We start from the raw sequence: 17,076 nt of genomic DNA on the forward strand, positions 1-17,076 counted from the left end.
TCCGGATCCCTAGAAGAGGTATTTCCCTTTACGCCCGCTAATTTGTCATAGAAGGCGGGGCACTAGAGCCAGCCCCAGCCAAATCCAGGGGGAGGGGCGAAGGTCAGTAGCGGCCTTCCTAAGGCTTCCTTCAACCCCTCCTTACCTGCCAGTCAAGTCCCGTATTTTCGCAGTACTGGTTAAAGTTTCACTTTGACCCGCCTCCATCACTCACCTGATTAGATGTTTATGAGTCAAAAGGCGGGGTCATGGGGTGTCGAGATTTTATTGGTGGATATATACGCCTGTCGGCAGTGTGCCGCCCCCTGTCTTCAGGAGCTTGCTCTTTAATGGCTCCTTACCTCGTCCATCTTCGAGGTTTCTCCCTCGCTATTGGTTTGTGGCCCCGCCTGTCGAGTCCCTTGCTCGTACTTGTTGGTGACAGCGCCCAAAGAGACTAGCCTTTCTCCAGAGGATTGGTGGATGAGTGCACATATAGCCCACCCTCGAAGGTAGGCGGGTAATCGAGCTATTGGCTGGAGCCCCGCCCCAGGGCGAGGAGGAGAAGGAGGGGCAGGAGGGTTTGGTTGAGCTGCAGCTGTTTGTCTGTTCGACACAGGCTTGGGGCCGACGGGGGAGACGGAGCCCCAGGTACCGAGCTGATGGAGCCCAAAGGGCAGGGGCGGAAGCGCCCGGGAGATGAGAGCAGCCTGGCCTGAGAGCGGAGGCGGGTCTGGTCCTAAGTGAGGGGTTAGAGTGGCCCACCGGAGAGGGGAGAAGGGGGCCGGGCCCCTGCAGGCCTAATGGGGGCGCTGAGGAGGGGACTGGACGGGCTGGGACCCCGAAGTTGGTGAGTCGGGAAGGCGGCTGGGCTGTGGCGGCGGCCAGGCCGAGGGCCGGGCGCTGGAGGCCCAGAGCTTGAGTGAGGGCAGGGGCAGGCCTCATTAAGCAGCGCTGAAGAGGGAGGAGCTGGGGAAAGGGACAGGGCAGCGAGTGAGGTAAGCCCATTTGCCGGGAGGTGAGGAGGGGTCAGACCTGTCGCCCGAGCCCCGGGGGTGACTGGGGCTGGGTCCCTGCAGAGAGGTTCATTGGAAGGGCCTGAGAAGGGTTCTTAGTTGGGTAAGAAGCGTTCTTTTCAGGGAAAGTGCCTATTGTAAAAAGAACTGAGGGTGCTATGGTGTTGAGCTGAGAGAGATTTGGGTTCAGTGAGGGAGAACTGGGGAAAATGAAGAAGGCTGTATTAATCTAGAAGACTAAGGTAGTTGAAGTAATGGAAGCAGGGCCTGGTATCAGTTATGGGAACTTCTGGGAATGCTGAAGGGTGAGCTGGAGGCTCTGGGTCTTGGGAGTACACACTCTTTTGTTCGCTTTAGTGTTTAGATGTGGTAATTTGAAGCTTTTTAAAACTCCCAGGGTAGGGATGAAGATCAAAGTAATTTTTTTTCCCATGACTGTTGGCTGCTCCAAACTCAGCCCCTACACTTTCTCCTGGCCTCATAGCTGGTCTATACTGCAGTCTGTTTCTTAACTTACTGTTTCATGTCCTATGAAAGAGCTAAGAAGTTGGACTGGGGGCATGTTTTGTCCACTTCTTTCCCACTTAATAATGTGGTCTATAGTGAATACCATGTCTCCTAGAACTGAGAATCTATTTCATATCTATTTCATTATCTACGTGGGAAAGGGGCTTAGAGATCCTTAGCCATAAGGAGATCTTCTGATCATAGTTGGTGAAACTTTTGTGGGACTAGACTCGACTTGGGTATTTCCCAGGCAGGTAATGGAGTTAACAGGTCCGAAACTATGAGGTGATATCACTGAGGAAGAGATTTGGGGAAGAGTGAGAAATTCCATTTCAAAAGCTTGGCATCACCGCTTGTTCTTTGTCTACTTCAAAAGCCCAGATTTCTGTACTGTTAGAAAGTTGGGTCAAACTATGAAGTATCTGGGGAAGATGATGAGTAGAGAAAAAGATACGGAGGTGCAGTAGCCCACGCCTGTAATCCCAGCGCTTTGGGAGGCTGAGACAGGAGGATCAGTTGAGCCCAGGAGTTCGAGGGTGCAGTGAGCCATGATCTTGCCACTGCACTCCAGCCTGGGCGACAGAATGAGACCCCGTCTCCAAAAAAAAAAAAAGAAAGAAAGAAAAAGATTGCCAAAGCAGAGGAGTGGAGTACCCTCCTCCCCACATATTTTCAATGGTTTGCTAGCCTTCTTAGTCCCTCATAGATTGGAGCCTACTGGATTTTCCCTTACTGTACTTCCTCCTTTTCCGCTTCTCTACCAATATATTTTATCACTACATTTCTTTCTTTTTTTTTTGAGACGGAGTCTCACTGCAACCTCCACCTCCCAGGTTCAAGAGATTCTCCTGCCTCAGCCTCCCAAGTAGCTGGGACTACAGGTGTGCGCCACCACGCCCAGCTAATTTTTGTATTTTTAGTAGAGACAGGGTTTTACCATGTTGGCCAGGATGGTCTCAATCTCTTGACCTCATGATCCGCCCGCCTCGACCTCCCAAAGTGCTGGGATTACAGGCATGAGCCACCACACTGGCCATCACTACATTTCTTAATTACAAAAGTTAATAGGTACATATTTTAAAATATAGAAGCTGTACAGCAGTTTAAGAAGTATAAATCCTCCCACACATACCTTACTCATATTTCATTTAGGAAGGTCAAGGATCAGAGACAGCAAATCAGACTAATCTTGCTTTGCTTTGGGGGATGTGTCACAAAAGGCAATTCTGTTTTCATGTTCTCATCAAACTCTAGTCTTATTCTTTCTACAGTTTTCCCTTCTGGGATGATACTCTGTTATCTATTGTGTTCCTTTCACAGTTCGTTTTGTCTTCTACCAAGTCCGACAAGCAGAGGGCTGTACTGTGTGTTATTCACCTTGAGTACACACACACACACACCTCCGCCAAGTTGTGTGCTGGGTGTCGTAGGAAGCGCCCAAAGAGATGGAACAGAACTTTATGGGGAGAAAGGATCATTTTGTTTGGGATAATTGTTGGCATCTCTGCTAAAGAAAGGAATTTCAGACCCTTATCTCAAATTCATGGTCTCTGGATGTTCATGGTCTCTGCATGTTCACATTACTTGACTATCCCTTTCTTATCCATGATGATGATGGTTATCCTAAGAGGCCTCTGTATTTTTCTTTTCTTTTCTTCTATTTTTAGAGACAGGGTCTTGCTCTGTCACTCAGGCTGGAGTACAGTGTGTGTCTTTCTGTAGGGATCTGAGAAGCTCCAAGCTTAACTGGATTTGAAGTCGGTTTTCCTCTAAATCTCAGAGTCAGAGTACAGCTGGGGCATTTCATACTACCACCTTATTAATTGAATTTGTCCTTACTAGCTTTAAAAGCCCTCTGTCGGCCGGGCACGGTGGCTCATGCCTGTAATCCCAGCACTTTGGGAAGCTGAGGTGGGTGGATCACGAGGTCAGGAGATCAAGACCATCCTGGCCAACTTGGTGAAACCCTGTCTCTACTAAAAATACAAAAATTAGCCAGGTGTGGTGGTGCGCGCCTCTAGTCCCAGCTACTTGGGAGGCTGAGGCAGGAGAATAGCTTGAACCCAGGAGGCAGAGCTTGCAGTGAGCGGAGATTGCGCCACTGCACTCCAGCCTGGGCGACAGAGCGAGACTCCGTCTCAAAAAAAAAAAAAAAAAAAAAAAAGCCCTCTGTTGTACCCAGCCTTTGTATAGCGCCCATTGGAAACCTCGGTTATTTCCCCCAAGGAACTTTTCTCATCTGCAAGCGAGTCCTAGAGACAGTTGTGTAGGAGTATGTGTGTGTGTTTTTAGATGGAGTTTCACTGTTGTCACCCAGGCTGGAGTGCAATGGCATGATCTCGGTTCACTGCAACGTCTGCCTCCTAGGTTCACGCGATTCTCCTGCCTCAGCCTCCAGAGTAGCTGGGATTACAAGTGTGCACCACCACGACTGGCTAATTTTTGTATTATTAGTAGAGACGGGATTTGACCATGTTGGCCAGGCTGGACTCAAACTCCTGACCTCAGCCTCCCAAAGCGCTGGGATTACAGGAGTGAGCCACCGCATCTGGCCGTGTGTGTGTGTGTGTGTGTGTGTGTGTGTGTGTGTGTGTGTGTGTGTTTTAATCCTAATTTTTCCAACAGTTTTTTGCATCTTAAGAGAGAGTTTAGGAGTAGAATTATCAATAAGGAATTTCATACATAGACCTGGAGTTGCAAAAATATATTTGGAAAAGAGAGCTTCCCATTGCCCTTCAAGTCATACCTCATATCTTTTAAAATTTTTTTCCTGGACAATCTCTACTGCATAACATACCTCATATCTTCTAACTCTTACTTTACCTGGGAGCAAATATTGCTTATTGGTATGAATTTTACTTCTGAGAAGGAGGCATAGGGTAGAAGAAGAAAGCGTATAGTTTGCTCCCTAATCCTAAAGCATTTCAGACTAGAAGGTAAACAAAGTGTGAGACAATGAACTTATAATAAGGAAATGCAGCAGCCCTCTTGGAGGAAGGATACCATAAAACCCTACATGGTATACTCCCACTTCCCACAAGTGTTTTGGGAAAGATTTAGTCATTGACTCAACAGTAACTGAACTGAATAAGGAGCTACCCAGGTGAACAAAGTGTGTGTACATTTCTGGGCAAGGTTGTAGCTTCTGTTCAGGGACACTGGGTACCTTTTCAGAGTGTCTCCTGGTTCTGTGGTGTTATGGCTCCTTTTTTTAAACTTGCGTTTCTTAAGTCAAGAATTAATAGATAGTGGCCCAAAGCTTTTGACCAGTCAACATCAACTGAAAATTCAGCAAACTTTGTTTTTAGCTACAGTTGCCTCAGTGTTTGGGTGAGAGGGCCACATATTGGGTGTGATTAGGCCATCTGAGGCATAGTAACGGGTGACAGGAAAAGCAGTTAGCCCATGCGAGTTGCAATAGTACCTTGTGGGCAAGATCCCAAGGGGGCCCTCCATCCGAGGGAGATCACAGAGGGGCCAGGGAGAGAATTGATTCTCTGAGGCCTATTAAAAACATTCCCAAATGGGGCCGTGTGCAGTGGCACACGCCTGTAATCCCAGCACTTTGGGAGGCTGAGGCGGGTGGATCACGAGGTCAGGAGATTGAGACCATCCTGGCTAACACGGTGAAACCCCGTCTCTACTAAACAAAATACAAAAAATTAGCCGGGCGTGGTGGCGGGCGCCTGTAGTCCCAGCCAAGATCTCGCCACTGCACTCCAGCCTGAGCAACAGAGCGAGACTCCGTCTCAGGGAAAAAAAAAAAAAAACCCAAATGGAATTGAGTAAGATCTGTCCGATGGTACAGAAAGGGAGGAGCTGATTGGGGGAGAGAAGTAGAATTACTTAGCCTTAATTTAGGGAGCATTTAATGAGCACCTACTAGGGATCAGGCAGCATGCTGTGCTCTGAAGATTTTAAGATAACATAAAGAAATTCCCACTTTTAAAGAAGTTCGTAGTTTAGCAGAGCAGACAGACACAATTTATATACTGTGATAATGTGATACATACTATTATAGAAATAGTCTTTTTTTTTTTTTTGAGATGGATTCTTGCTTTGTTGCCCAGGCTGGAGTACAGTGGCGCAATCTGTGCTCACTGCAACCTCCGCCTCCCAGGCTCAAGCAATTCTCATGTCTCAGCCTCCTGGGTAACTGGGATTACAAGCCTGTGCCAACATGCCCAGCTAATTTTTGTATTTTTAGTAGAGACGGGGTTTCACCATATTGGCCAGGCTGGTCTCGAACTCCTGACCTCCAGTGATCCATCTGCCTTGGCCTCTCAAAGTGCTGGGATTACAGGTGTGTGCCACCACGCCTGGCCAGAAATACAGTCTTAATACTGTGGGACACTACGGGCCTCTAGAGACTGATTAATCCTGTGGGGGAGAGGGTGATTATGTAATTTCACTGAAGTAACATTTGAGCTTGGTCTTATGAGATATATAGAATTTTGCTAGGCAGACAAGTAGGGACGGGCATTCCAATCTTACCTAGGTCAATAATAGGGAGTTTGTACTACCATGCTGATAAGAGGTAAGTATGCTTTTTGCCTCTTGGAGAAATATAAGGGAAAGGGTGCGGGATGTGGAAGGAATCTCATTTAATCCAGTGACTCATTGGGTAACACTGGATCAACAAAATTAAGAGCTGAGCCAAGTGGTAGAACTCTCATTTCAAGATTTTGGTGACTTGGGTTTAAACAGAGTTGGAGAGGGAGATGAAGGTATTTACTGGTTTCTGCTCTATCTTCCCTCACATTAATCGCAGGGCCCACCAAATTCTGCAAAAGTTACCACTTGTTTTCCTATTGCCTCCCATTGAATTGCTTCTATTTCAACTCTCCTGGCAGGGGTTGGTCAAAGACCTTTTAGAAAAGAGTAGTGATGAATTAATTCTTCTGTCAGAAGGATATGGGACTGCATCCCAGTTGCCAGGGAAGGCCTGGGTCTTCTTAATTTGTTTTTAGTCCCAAAGCAAGTACTTACCTAAACTGAATAGAGGCAGGAACTCTATCCAGTCTAAGCTCTTGATCCTGTCCTGGTGTTCTCTTTAGAGTTTAGCATTTCCTGCTTCCTTAAGAAGTATAGTGGTATAAAAGAGGCAGGAGTACCTGACTAGGAGTCCTACATTCACTGCTTAGCAGTTGGCTGTATGGTAACACTTGACAAGTTGACTAATTTTATTTTATTTTTTATTTATTTCTTATTGAGACGGAATCTCGCTCTGTTGTCCAGGCTGGAGTGCAGTCGTGTGATCTCGGCTCACTGCTACCTCTGCCTCCCAGGTTCAAGCAATTCTCGTGCCTCAGCCTCCTGAGTAGCTGGGATTACAGGCACGCACCACCACACCCAGCTAATTTTTGTATTTTTAGTAGAGACAGGTTTTCACCATGTTGGCCAGGCTGGTCTTGAACTCCTGACCTCAGGTGATCTGCCCACCTTGCCCTCCCAAAGTGCTAGGATTACAGGTGTAAGCCACCACGCCTAGCCCAAATTGACTAATTTTATGTGTCTCAGTTTCCTCACCTATAAAATACAGAGACTGGACTAAATGACCTCTAGACTGGCTCTGATCTGCCTGACTGACCTTAAGGCTGACAACTGGTACTGGGTTGGACTCCAGTGGCTATATATACCGAGAACTCTGTCTCTGTTGATAGGTGATAGACTTCTGGAGGCTTCATATGTATTTGGTTTAGGGACTCAAAGCTAACAAGTGGAAGGGGGCTTGAGGAATGGAGTCTTACTCTAGCTGGGACTGCTAAGACACTTTTACTGTTATGCCTACTTTGCTGCACTGCTTGGGAGAGCTGCCCACATTAAAGAACATCCTCCATCCCCATCTCCTGCACCTAGTGGGCTAACCCATGGTCAGGCCTCAATCCTCCCTAGTTAATGGGTCATTTTAAAAGCCATTCTTGTGGAGCTGCACTTCTTCTTTTTTTTTTTTTTTTGATGGAGTCTTCCTCTGTTGCCCAGGCTGGAGTGCAGTGGCAAAGTCTCAACCCACTGCAGCCTCTGCCTCCCAGGTTCAAGCAATTCTCCTGCTTCAGCCTCCCAAGTAGCTGGGATTACAGGCGTCAGCCACCACACCTGGCTAATTTTTGTGTTTTTAATAGAGACGGGGTTTCACCATGTTGGCCAGACTGGTGTTGAACTCCTGACCTCAGGTGATCCGCCCACCTCAGCCTCCCAAAGTGCTGGGATTTCAGGCATGAGTCACTGTGCCCAGCAGAGCTGCACTTCTAAGGGAAGTTAAATCTGATTTCTTCTCTTCTGAGCTAAAAAGGTTGAAAGGAAGAAAAACCTGCCCCATCTCCCTTTTTTTTGCCTCAGGTTTGAAGGTAATAATCGTCATACCACTTGACTGGTTTACCAAAAAAAAAAAAAAAAAGTATTTTTGTGGGAAAAAATGAGAATAGGAAATAAATCAATTGAATCTTATATGTATTATTTCATTTCTGTACCACAGAACTTTTGAGAGTCTATTATATTTTTTAAATGATACCCTTATAAACATGATGAGATTAAAGATCAAAGCTTAGATGTGGCTCAACAATTGCTGTGAACAGGGAAGAAGGCAGGACATATTCTTTCTTTTTCAGAGGTGGAATCTCATTATGTTGCCCAGGCTGGTCTCAAACTCCTGGGCTCAAGTGATCCTCCCGCCTTGGCCTCCCAAAATGCTGGGATTACAGGCGTGAATCACCATGTCCAGCCAGAACATACTCTTAAGGCTACATATTAGGGTACGAGGTAGTCTTTTCTAAGTCAGTAGTTACTGATCTCTGAGAATCCAAGGTTGCTTAGTAGCAAGAAAGATTGCTGACCACATCTGGGCTCTGGCTTGACTTCCCATCTCTGAGAGTTAGTGACAAAGACTTTGCAACTCAAGCGTGTCTGCAACTGTTTCCTGTCTTTACACACCCCCAGAGCTCAAGTGATATGTTTAGCCATGAGAATTCAGTCCATTCTAACTCCCACATTTTCCTATATTGTAGAGTAGTAACATTGAGGCTTAATATTCTACCCCTTGGATCACATGCTTTGAAATACATAAAAATGTGAGGGAGTAAGTTGAAAAAACCAGTAACTTTTTCTATTGTTTCTTGAGAGTATAGCATATATATGTCACCTGAAGGAAACTTGATCAGCTTATCAGCTGTCCTTTTTTTTTTTTTATTACGGTGTCACCTGTCTTCTCTTTTATTTATTTTTTATTTTGAGGGACGGAGTCTTGCTCTGTTGCCCAGGCTGGAGTACAGTGGCATAATCTCGGCTCACCGCAACCTCCACCTCCTGGGTTCAAGCGATTCTCCTGCCTCAGCTTCCCAAGTAGCTGGGACTACAGGTGTGTGCTGCCACACCCAGCTAATTTTTGTATTTTTTAGTAGAGACGGGGTTTCACTATATGTTGGCCAGGCTGGTCTCAAACTCCTGACCTCAGGTGATCCGCCTGCCTTGGCCTCCCAAAGTGCTGGGATTACAGGTGTGAGCCACTGCGCCCGGCCTATTTATTTATTTTTTGAGACAAGGTCTCACTTTGTGGCCCATTTGGAATGCAGTGGCATAATCACAGCTCACTGCAGCTTCAACCTCCTGGGCTCAAGTGATCCTCCCACCTCAGTCTCCTGAGTAGCCAGGATGACAGGCATGCGCCACCATGCCTGGCTAAATTTTTTTTTTTTTTTTAATTTTTGTAGAGACAAGGTCTCACTATGTTGCCCACACTTGTATTGAACTCCTGGCCTCAAGCAGTCCTCCCACCTCAGGCTTCCAAAGTGCTGGTATTATAGGTGTGAGCCACCAAGCCTGGCTATGTTTACTCTTTTAAAGTTTACCATTCTGGCCAGGCGCGGTGGCTCACGCCTGTAATCCCAGCACTTTGGGAGGCCGAGGTGGGTGGATCACGAGGTCAGGAGATGGAGACCATCCTGGCCAACGCGATGAAACCCCGTCTCTACTAAAAAATAGAAAAAAATTAGCCGTGCGTGGTGGTGGGCGCCTGTAGTCCCAGCTACTCGGGAGGCTGAGACAGGAGAATGGTGTGAACCCGGGAGGCAGAGCTTGCAGTGAGCTGAGATCGCGCCACTGCACTTCTAGCCTGGGCGACAGAGCCAGACTCTGTCTCAAAATAAATAAATAAATAAAGTTTACCATTCTGCTGGTCTGTCCTCTTTTCCTATGACACAGTGTCTATGAATACCACGTAAATATAAGATGCTTTAGAAGTAATTCATCTTCACAGATGCCTTAAGCAGCAAGTTTCTTAAATGTACACAGAACTTTGGAAGTGAATTCAAATTCTGCTCTTTGCCACTTTCACCAATTCCATTCTCCCACATAGATCCTTATAAATGGGGAAGATCCCAGCACTTTGGGAGGCCAAGGCTGGTGGATCACCTGAGGTCGGGAGTTTGAGATCAGCCTGACCAACATGGAGAAACCCCCTCTCTACTAAAAATACAAAATTAGCCGGGCGTGGTGGTACATGCTTGTAATCCCAGCTACTCGGGAGGCTGAGGCAGGAGAATCACTTGAACCCAGGAGGCGGAGGTTGCGGTGAGCCAAGATCGTGCCATTGCACTCCAGCCTGGGCAACGAGCGAAACTCCGTCTCAAAAAAAAAAGGGGGAAGCTGAGGATCAGAAAAACAAAAGGAATGAGTAGCCTAAGATCACAGTGGGTTGTGGCAAAGCAGAGAACAGAACTCGGACTTGCCTGATTCCAAAAACTTTACCAACTCTGCAGGACTGCCTCTGTCTAGGCTGGCTCTCCTCACTTTCGTGATAGCTCTATAACTTTAATGGCAGGGTTGGAGAATTCTCTGATCCCTGGAAAGCCCATCATTTGGTCCTCATCTGAATTTCATCCAGAAGTGCTTGAGTAGTAACTGTAACTATAGATTGTCCAGAAATTAAACTTATTTCCATCCCCACTAACCCATCTTTCAGTGTCAGGCCTCTCCAAAGCAGTGTTTATAAAACTTTTTGTTTTTTAATGATAACTCATAGTTATAAAAAATGAATAAATACTTAAACTGATTACATAGGGAGACCCCATCTCTACACAAAATAGGAAAAATTAGCCAGGTGTGGTGGAGGATCACTGGAGCCCAGGAGTTGGAGCCTACAATGAGCTATGATCACTCCACTGCACTGCAGCCTGGGCACCAGAAGAGTGAGACTCTCTCTAAAAATGGAAAATAAATTTTAAAATGTTATAATTAAAGATACTCATTTAAATTGAATAAATTTAGCTTTATGAAAAATTTGCTGTATCATCTTTATTTTGATCCTTTCGTCATAGGCCATTGAAAACTTAATCATAAAATGGTACATGTATATCTGAATTTTTAAGACTGACTGACCAAGGGGACTACAGAATACCCAGTAGAATCGAAGTAATTGTCATGTTCCTCTATATTAATCTAGTCTACTTTGGGACCTTGAATTCTCACCTCTCATTCTTTTGCTAACTTCCTCTTTACCCTTTAGTTCTGTCTCTCTCTTTTTTTTTTTTTTTGTCAGAGATAGGGTCTTGTTCTGTCGCCCAGGCTGGAGTGCAGTGGTGCAATCAGCTCACTACAACCTTCAACTCCTGGGCTCGAGTGATTCTCCCACCACAGCCTCTGGAGTAGCTGGGATTACAGGCACATACCACCATGCCCAGCTAATTTTTTAAAATATTTTCTAGAGACTCAGTCTTGCTGTGTTGCCTAGGCTGGTCTCAAACTCCTCACCTCAAGCAAGCCTTCCCCTTTTATCTCCCAAACCCCTGGGATTACAGGCATGGGCTGCTCTGCCAGGCCTGTTTTTTCTCTGTACCACTTTCATATTGTGGCTGCTTCCCCGCCCCCTGTCTCCCCCCTACCCACCCCAGGTGGTGTCTTGCTCTGTTACCCAGGCTGGAGTGCGGTGGCACGATCTTGGGTTTAAGCAGTTCTCCTGCCTCAGCCTCCCGAGTAGGATTACAAACGCCGGCCACCAACCACACCCGGCTAATTTTTTTTTTTTTTTTTTTTTTTTTAGACTGAGTCTCGCTGTTGCTCTGTCACCAGGCTGGAGTACAGTGGTGCAATCTCAGCTCACTGCAACCTCTGCCTCACAGGTTTAAGCAATTCACCTGCCTCAACCTCCCAAGTAGCTGGGACTACAGGCACGCACCACCACGCCCAGCTAATTTTTGTATTTTTAGTAGAGTCAGGGTTTCACCATGTTTGCCAGGCTGGTCTAACTCCTGACCTCCTGATCTGCCCGCTTTGGCCTCCCAAAGTGCTGGGATTACAGGCGTGAGCCACTGTGCCCGCCTTTTTTTTTTTTTGAGACCGAGTCTCGCTCTGTCACCCAGGCTGGAGCACAGTGGCGCATCAGCTCAGTGCACCCTCTACCTTCTGGGTTTAAGCGATTCTCCTGCCTCAGCCTCTGGAGTAGCTGGGATTACAGGTATGCACCACCACACCCAGCTAATTTTTTTTGTATTTTTAGTGGAGATGGGGTTTCACCATGTTGGCCAGGCAGGTCTCGAACTTCTGACCTCAGGTGATCCACCTCAGCCTCCCAAAGTGCTGGGATTATAGGTATGAGCCACTGCACCCAGCCTGTGGCTGCTTTTTTAGGAATATATTGATAACAACTAATATTGAGATATATTTTAATAGCTATTAGCACTATGCTAAACACATCTTTCACTTATTTGTAGCTATGAGGATGGTATTTTTTCCATTTTACAAAGGTAGAAGGTAAGGCTTAGAGAGGTAGAGAAATTCTCTTTATATCATATTAGTAATGATTAGTAGCTTAATATTTATTTAGCACTTAGTATCTATCAAATACTTAAAATACTTAAGTTATTTATATGCATTATCTCATTTAATCCTACAACACCCTTATGAAGTAGGTGCTTATAAGCCTATTATCTCATTTTACAGATGAGGAAATTAACGCACACATATATTTAGTGACTTGCTCAAGGTTCATAGCTAGTAAGTAGAGCAGAAAAACAAACCCGGAGAATTGAACTCCAGAGCCTTTATTCCTCTGCATTGCCTCCTGTATGATTTTCTGTCTTTACGATCTAGTAAGTGGGATTACTGAAATTTTTTAACCCCAGTTTAACTCCAGACCCACTAATTGTGGTGACAAAATAATGATGTTTCCCCACATATGCCACAGAGTATGATGTCTGTGAAGTCACTAGGATCTGCTTTGGAAAAGCGAAAGAGTAATTTGAACAAGCAAAGTACAACTCTCAAGCAATGCTTAGGTTTGGGAGAGAGGTTTTTGCATGCTTTGCCCACACTAACTCCCCTTTGAATTTCATAGCTCCTTTCCGCTCAGAGTCAGGATGATGAAATGTATTCAGATTTAGACAATTAGAATCTCAAAGTCCCAACTCTTCTCTCTGTTCCCTGCCCCACCAGCAGCTTTCTTAGCCCTCTTAGAAGATAGAGGAGTTGATTCAGTGTATTTTTTGATCAAATATTGATCGCTTGCAGACTTATCCCCTATACCATCCTCTGGAGACTCCTGCATGTCTTTAGAAGGTATACCTTTCTCTGCCTCTAATTTGGAGGGCTACAGCTGTTAGGCCCCTTTGGTTTGGAGGGTAATCTAATCCTTAGGCACCAGCAAGACAGCTGCTAGTTGAGAGTAGGTCAAGCTTACTGATTCTTGATAGGCTTTCAGATTTGGAAAGATGGCAGAAACAAAGTGAAAAAAGAGTTGTTAATGAAACAAAGAGTTGATAATGAATGTGATCTGTTGGTTGTATTTCTCTCTCTTTACCTTCAACCAAAAATGAGAAAGGATAGATTTTCTGGCAATGGACCCTGGTTAGATCTTTAGAAATGTCTTATCAGGGAAACCAGTCATATATAAAGGATAGAGCAACAGCTACCCTTCTGCCCTTAGGAGTGGTGACACTTATCCCACACCCCTAGAGTGAATCTCTCATTTTGACAAAGAGCTAAGGAAAAATGAAAAGAAGGCCAGGCACAGTGGCTCACACCTGTAATATCAGCACTTTGGGAGGCCAAGGCGGGCAGATCACCTGAGGTCAGGACTTCTTAGAGTAGCCTGACCAACATGGAGAAACTCTGTCTCTACTAAAAATACAAAATTAGCCAGGCGTGGTGGCGCATGCCTGTAATCCCAGCTACTCGGGAGACTGAGGTGGAAGAATTGCTTGAACCCGGGAGGCAGAGGTTGTGGTGAGCCAAGATTGTGCCATTGCACTCTAGCCTGGGCAACAAGAGTGACGTCTCAAAAAGGAAAAGGAAAAGAAGAGCACAGCACCAGGATGCCAAGGAGATACTGGGGATCTGGGGTACCTGTGGGTGGATCTGGATATTCTTCAGGCCAACTAAAGGTTGATCACTTTGTGTGACTCAAACAAAAAACCTTGACGACCTGGTGGGGAATTACTGGGGAATTAAAAACTCTCAGTTTTCGGTCTCTCTATTTCAGCTCCCTTGGCAGTTAGAGATTATGTGGTAGGGCAGACTCCAGAAGCAGTTCTTATTTTGCTCTTCCCAACTCTTACCACTGAGGATCAGCTAGCTGCCTGGGACCTTCTCAGAGGTATAACCTGTCAATAGCAGATGACTGCAAGAGCTAAGTCCTCATAGAAGCAAGGAGATGAAGAGATTCTATCCTTCTCTGAAAAGCGATTGCAGCTTCAATGGACGTATGTCTAATTTTATTCACTTTTTTTTCTTGCAGGAGTGTTGAAGCCTGGAAATCCCCTCCCCTTCCCCCTCCCCCCTTTACAGCATCCCCCTCCCTCCACCCTTTCCCACTCTGATAATCTGGCCATGACTAGCAGAAGCACAGCTAGGCCCAATGGGCAACCCCAGGCCAGCAAAATTTGCCAGTTCAAATTGGTCCTGCTGGGAGAATCTGCAGTGGGAAAGTCAAGCCTGGTATTACGTTTTGTCAAAGGGCAGTTCCATGAGTACCAGGAGAGCACCATTGGAGGTGAGTGGCTTGGGGTAATAGGAGATTGAATGTTTGGTAAGGGTTTTTTTTTTTTTTTAGATGGAGTCTTGCTCTGTTACCCAGGCTGGAGTGCAGTGGTGCAATCTTGGCTCACTGCGACCTCTGTCTCCCAGGTTCAAGCGATTCTCATGCCTCAGCCTCCCAAGTAACTGGGATTACAGATGCACACCATGGCGCCTGGCTAATTTTTGTATTTTTAGCGGAGAGGGGGTTTCACCATCATGTTGGCCAGGTTGGTCTCAAACTCCTGACCTCAGGTGATCTGCCTGCCTCAGCCTCCCAAAGTGCTGGGATTACAGGCGTGAGTCATCGCGCCTGGCCGGTAAGGCTTTTGAAAAGAGATATAAGACCTGATTATGGAGCTGGCCCTCTTAGTCCCATTCTTTTCCCCAGAAATGGAAACCCTTTATAAAAACAGAGGCCAGGCCCAGTGGCCCACCACTTTGGGAGGCCAAGGTGGGCGGATCACCTGAGGTCAGGAGTTCGAGACCAGCCTGCCCAACATGGCGAAATCCTGTCTCTACTAAAAATACAAAAAATTAGCCGGGCGTGGTGGCAGGCGCCTGTAATCCCAGCTACTCGGGAGGCTAAGGCAGGAGAATCACTTGAACCCGGGAGGCGGAGGTTGTAGTGAGCTGAGATCACACCACTGCACTCCACCCTGGGAGACAAGAGCGAAACTCCATCTCCAAAAAAAATAAATAAATAAAAATCTAGTAAAATAGGCTGGGCATGGTGGCTCACACCTGTAATCCCAGCATTTGGGAGGCCGAGGCAGGCGGATCACTTGAGGCCAGGAGTTCGAGACCAGCCTGGCCAGCATGGTGAAACCCCCATCTCTACTAAAAATACAAAAATTAGCTGGTTGTGGTTGGCACGTGCCTGTAATTCCAGCTACTCAGGAGGCTGAGGTAGGAGAACTGCTTGAACCCAGGAGATGGAGGTTGCAGTGAGCCAAGATTGCGCTATTGCACTCCAGCCTGGGTGACTAGAGCGAAAATCTGTCTCAAAAAAACAAAACAACAACAACAACAAAGATTAGCCAGGCATGGTGGCACACGCTTGTAATCCCAGCTACTTGGCAGGCTGAGGCAGGAGACTCGCTTGAACCCACGAGGCGGAGGTTGCAGTGAGCCAAAATCATGCCAGTGCATTTTATCCTAGGTGAAGGAGCGAGACTGTTTCAAAAAAAGAAAAAATCTGGTAAAATAGAGGCTGGAACTAATGCAAAATACAAAGGGTGTCTGTCTTTCTCATCTTTGCTACCTTTTCCCCACTACTACCCCAAAATAGGGTGCTAATTCAATAAAGGATCTTTTGTGAGAACTTCATATTATTCCTTCCCGTTGTTATTTTTATTTATTTATTTATTTATTTTTGAGACGGAGTCTCATTCTGTTGCCCAGACTAGAGTGCACTGGTGCAATCTTGGCTCATTGCAACTTCTGCCTCCCAGGTTCAAGTGATTCTCGTGCCTCAGCCTCCTGAGCAGTGGAGATTACAGGCACGCACCACCATGCCCAGCTAATTTTTGTATTTTTAATAGAGACAGGGTTTCACCGTGTTGGCCAGGTTGGTCTCGAACTCCTGACTTCAAGTGATCCACCCGCCTCGGCCTCCCAAAGTGCTGGGATTACAAGCGTGAGCCACCGTGCCTAGCCTCTTTCCCCTTTTTATTAGTCATCTTGGAAATGTATTCCTGGACCTGCAGCAGATTATATGAAAAAGTAACAGCCAAATAATATTGATAATGATGGGACTTGCCATCAGGCTTTAAAATCTTTTAATTCTTTTTTTTTTTTTTTTTTTTTGGATACTGAGTCTCACCCTGTTGCCCAGGCTGGAGTGCAGTGGTGCAGTGGTTGCCCACTGCAACTTCCGCTTCCCCAGTTCAAGCACTTCTGCTGCCTCAGCCTCCCAAGTAGCTGGAATTACAGGCGTCCATCACCACGCCTGGTTAACTTTTGTGTTTTTAGTAGAGGCGGGGTTTCACTATGTTGGTCAGGCTGGTCTCGAACTCCTGACCTCAAGCCATCCACCTGCCTTGGCCTCCCAAAGTGCTGGGATTACAGGCGTGAGCCACTGTGCCCAGCCAATCCTCTAATTAATTCTTTTGTTTGTTTGCATTTGTTTGTTTGTTTTTTGAGACGGAGTTCCGCTCTTGTTGCCCAGGCTGAAGTGCAGTGGCACCATCTTGGCTCACAGCAACCTCCACCTCCCAAGTTCAAGGGATTCTCCAGCCTCAGCCTCCCGAGTAGCTGTGATTACAGGTGCCCACCACCACGCCTGGCTAATTTTTGTATTTTTAGTAGAGACGGGTTTTGCCATGTTGGCCAGACTGGTCTCGAACTCCTGACCTCAGGTGATCCACCCGCCTCCACCCCCGCCTCCCAAAGTGCTGGGATTACAGGCGTGAGCCACCGTGCCCAGCCCAATCTTCTAATTAATTCTTGATGTGACTTTTATCTGAAGCTGTTTTCTCTGTCATTTGTTATTCTCCTATTTTGGTTAGAAGGATGACTCGTATAAGTGCCAGTTCTTCTATCCCTCTTAGTTTATGATGTACCCCCATTC

General features: G+C 46.3%; 1 protein-coding gene across 4 annotated transcripts in view; it reads left to right on the top strand.

Annotated features, from left to right (window-relative positions):
* Positions 1 to 17,076, top strand: part of RAB5B (RAB5B, member RAS oncogene family) — a 24,065-nt gene continuing 6,989 nt past the window's right edge. For 2 of the 4 annotated variants that reach the window (XM_063711552.1, XM_063711551.1), the window contains exons 1-2: positions 541 to 630; positions 14,227 to 14,481. In XM_063711552.1, the coding sequence (XP_063567622.1) occupies positions 14,319 to 14,481 (163 nt within the window). In that variant the 5' untranslated portion in view covers positions 541 to 630; positions 14,227 to 14,318. 4 annotated transcript variants of the gene reach the window in all.

Source organism: Pongo abelii, chromosome 10 (genome assembly GCF_028885655.2).
Source record: "Pongo abelii isolate AG06213 chromosome 10, NHGRI_mPonAbe1-v2.0_pri, whole genome shotgun sequence".
Classification (NCBI taxonomy): domain Eukaryota; kingdom Metazoa; phylum Chordata; class Mammalia; order Primates; family Hominidae; genus Pongo; species Pongo abelii.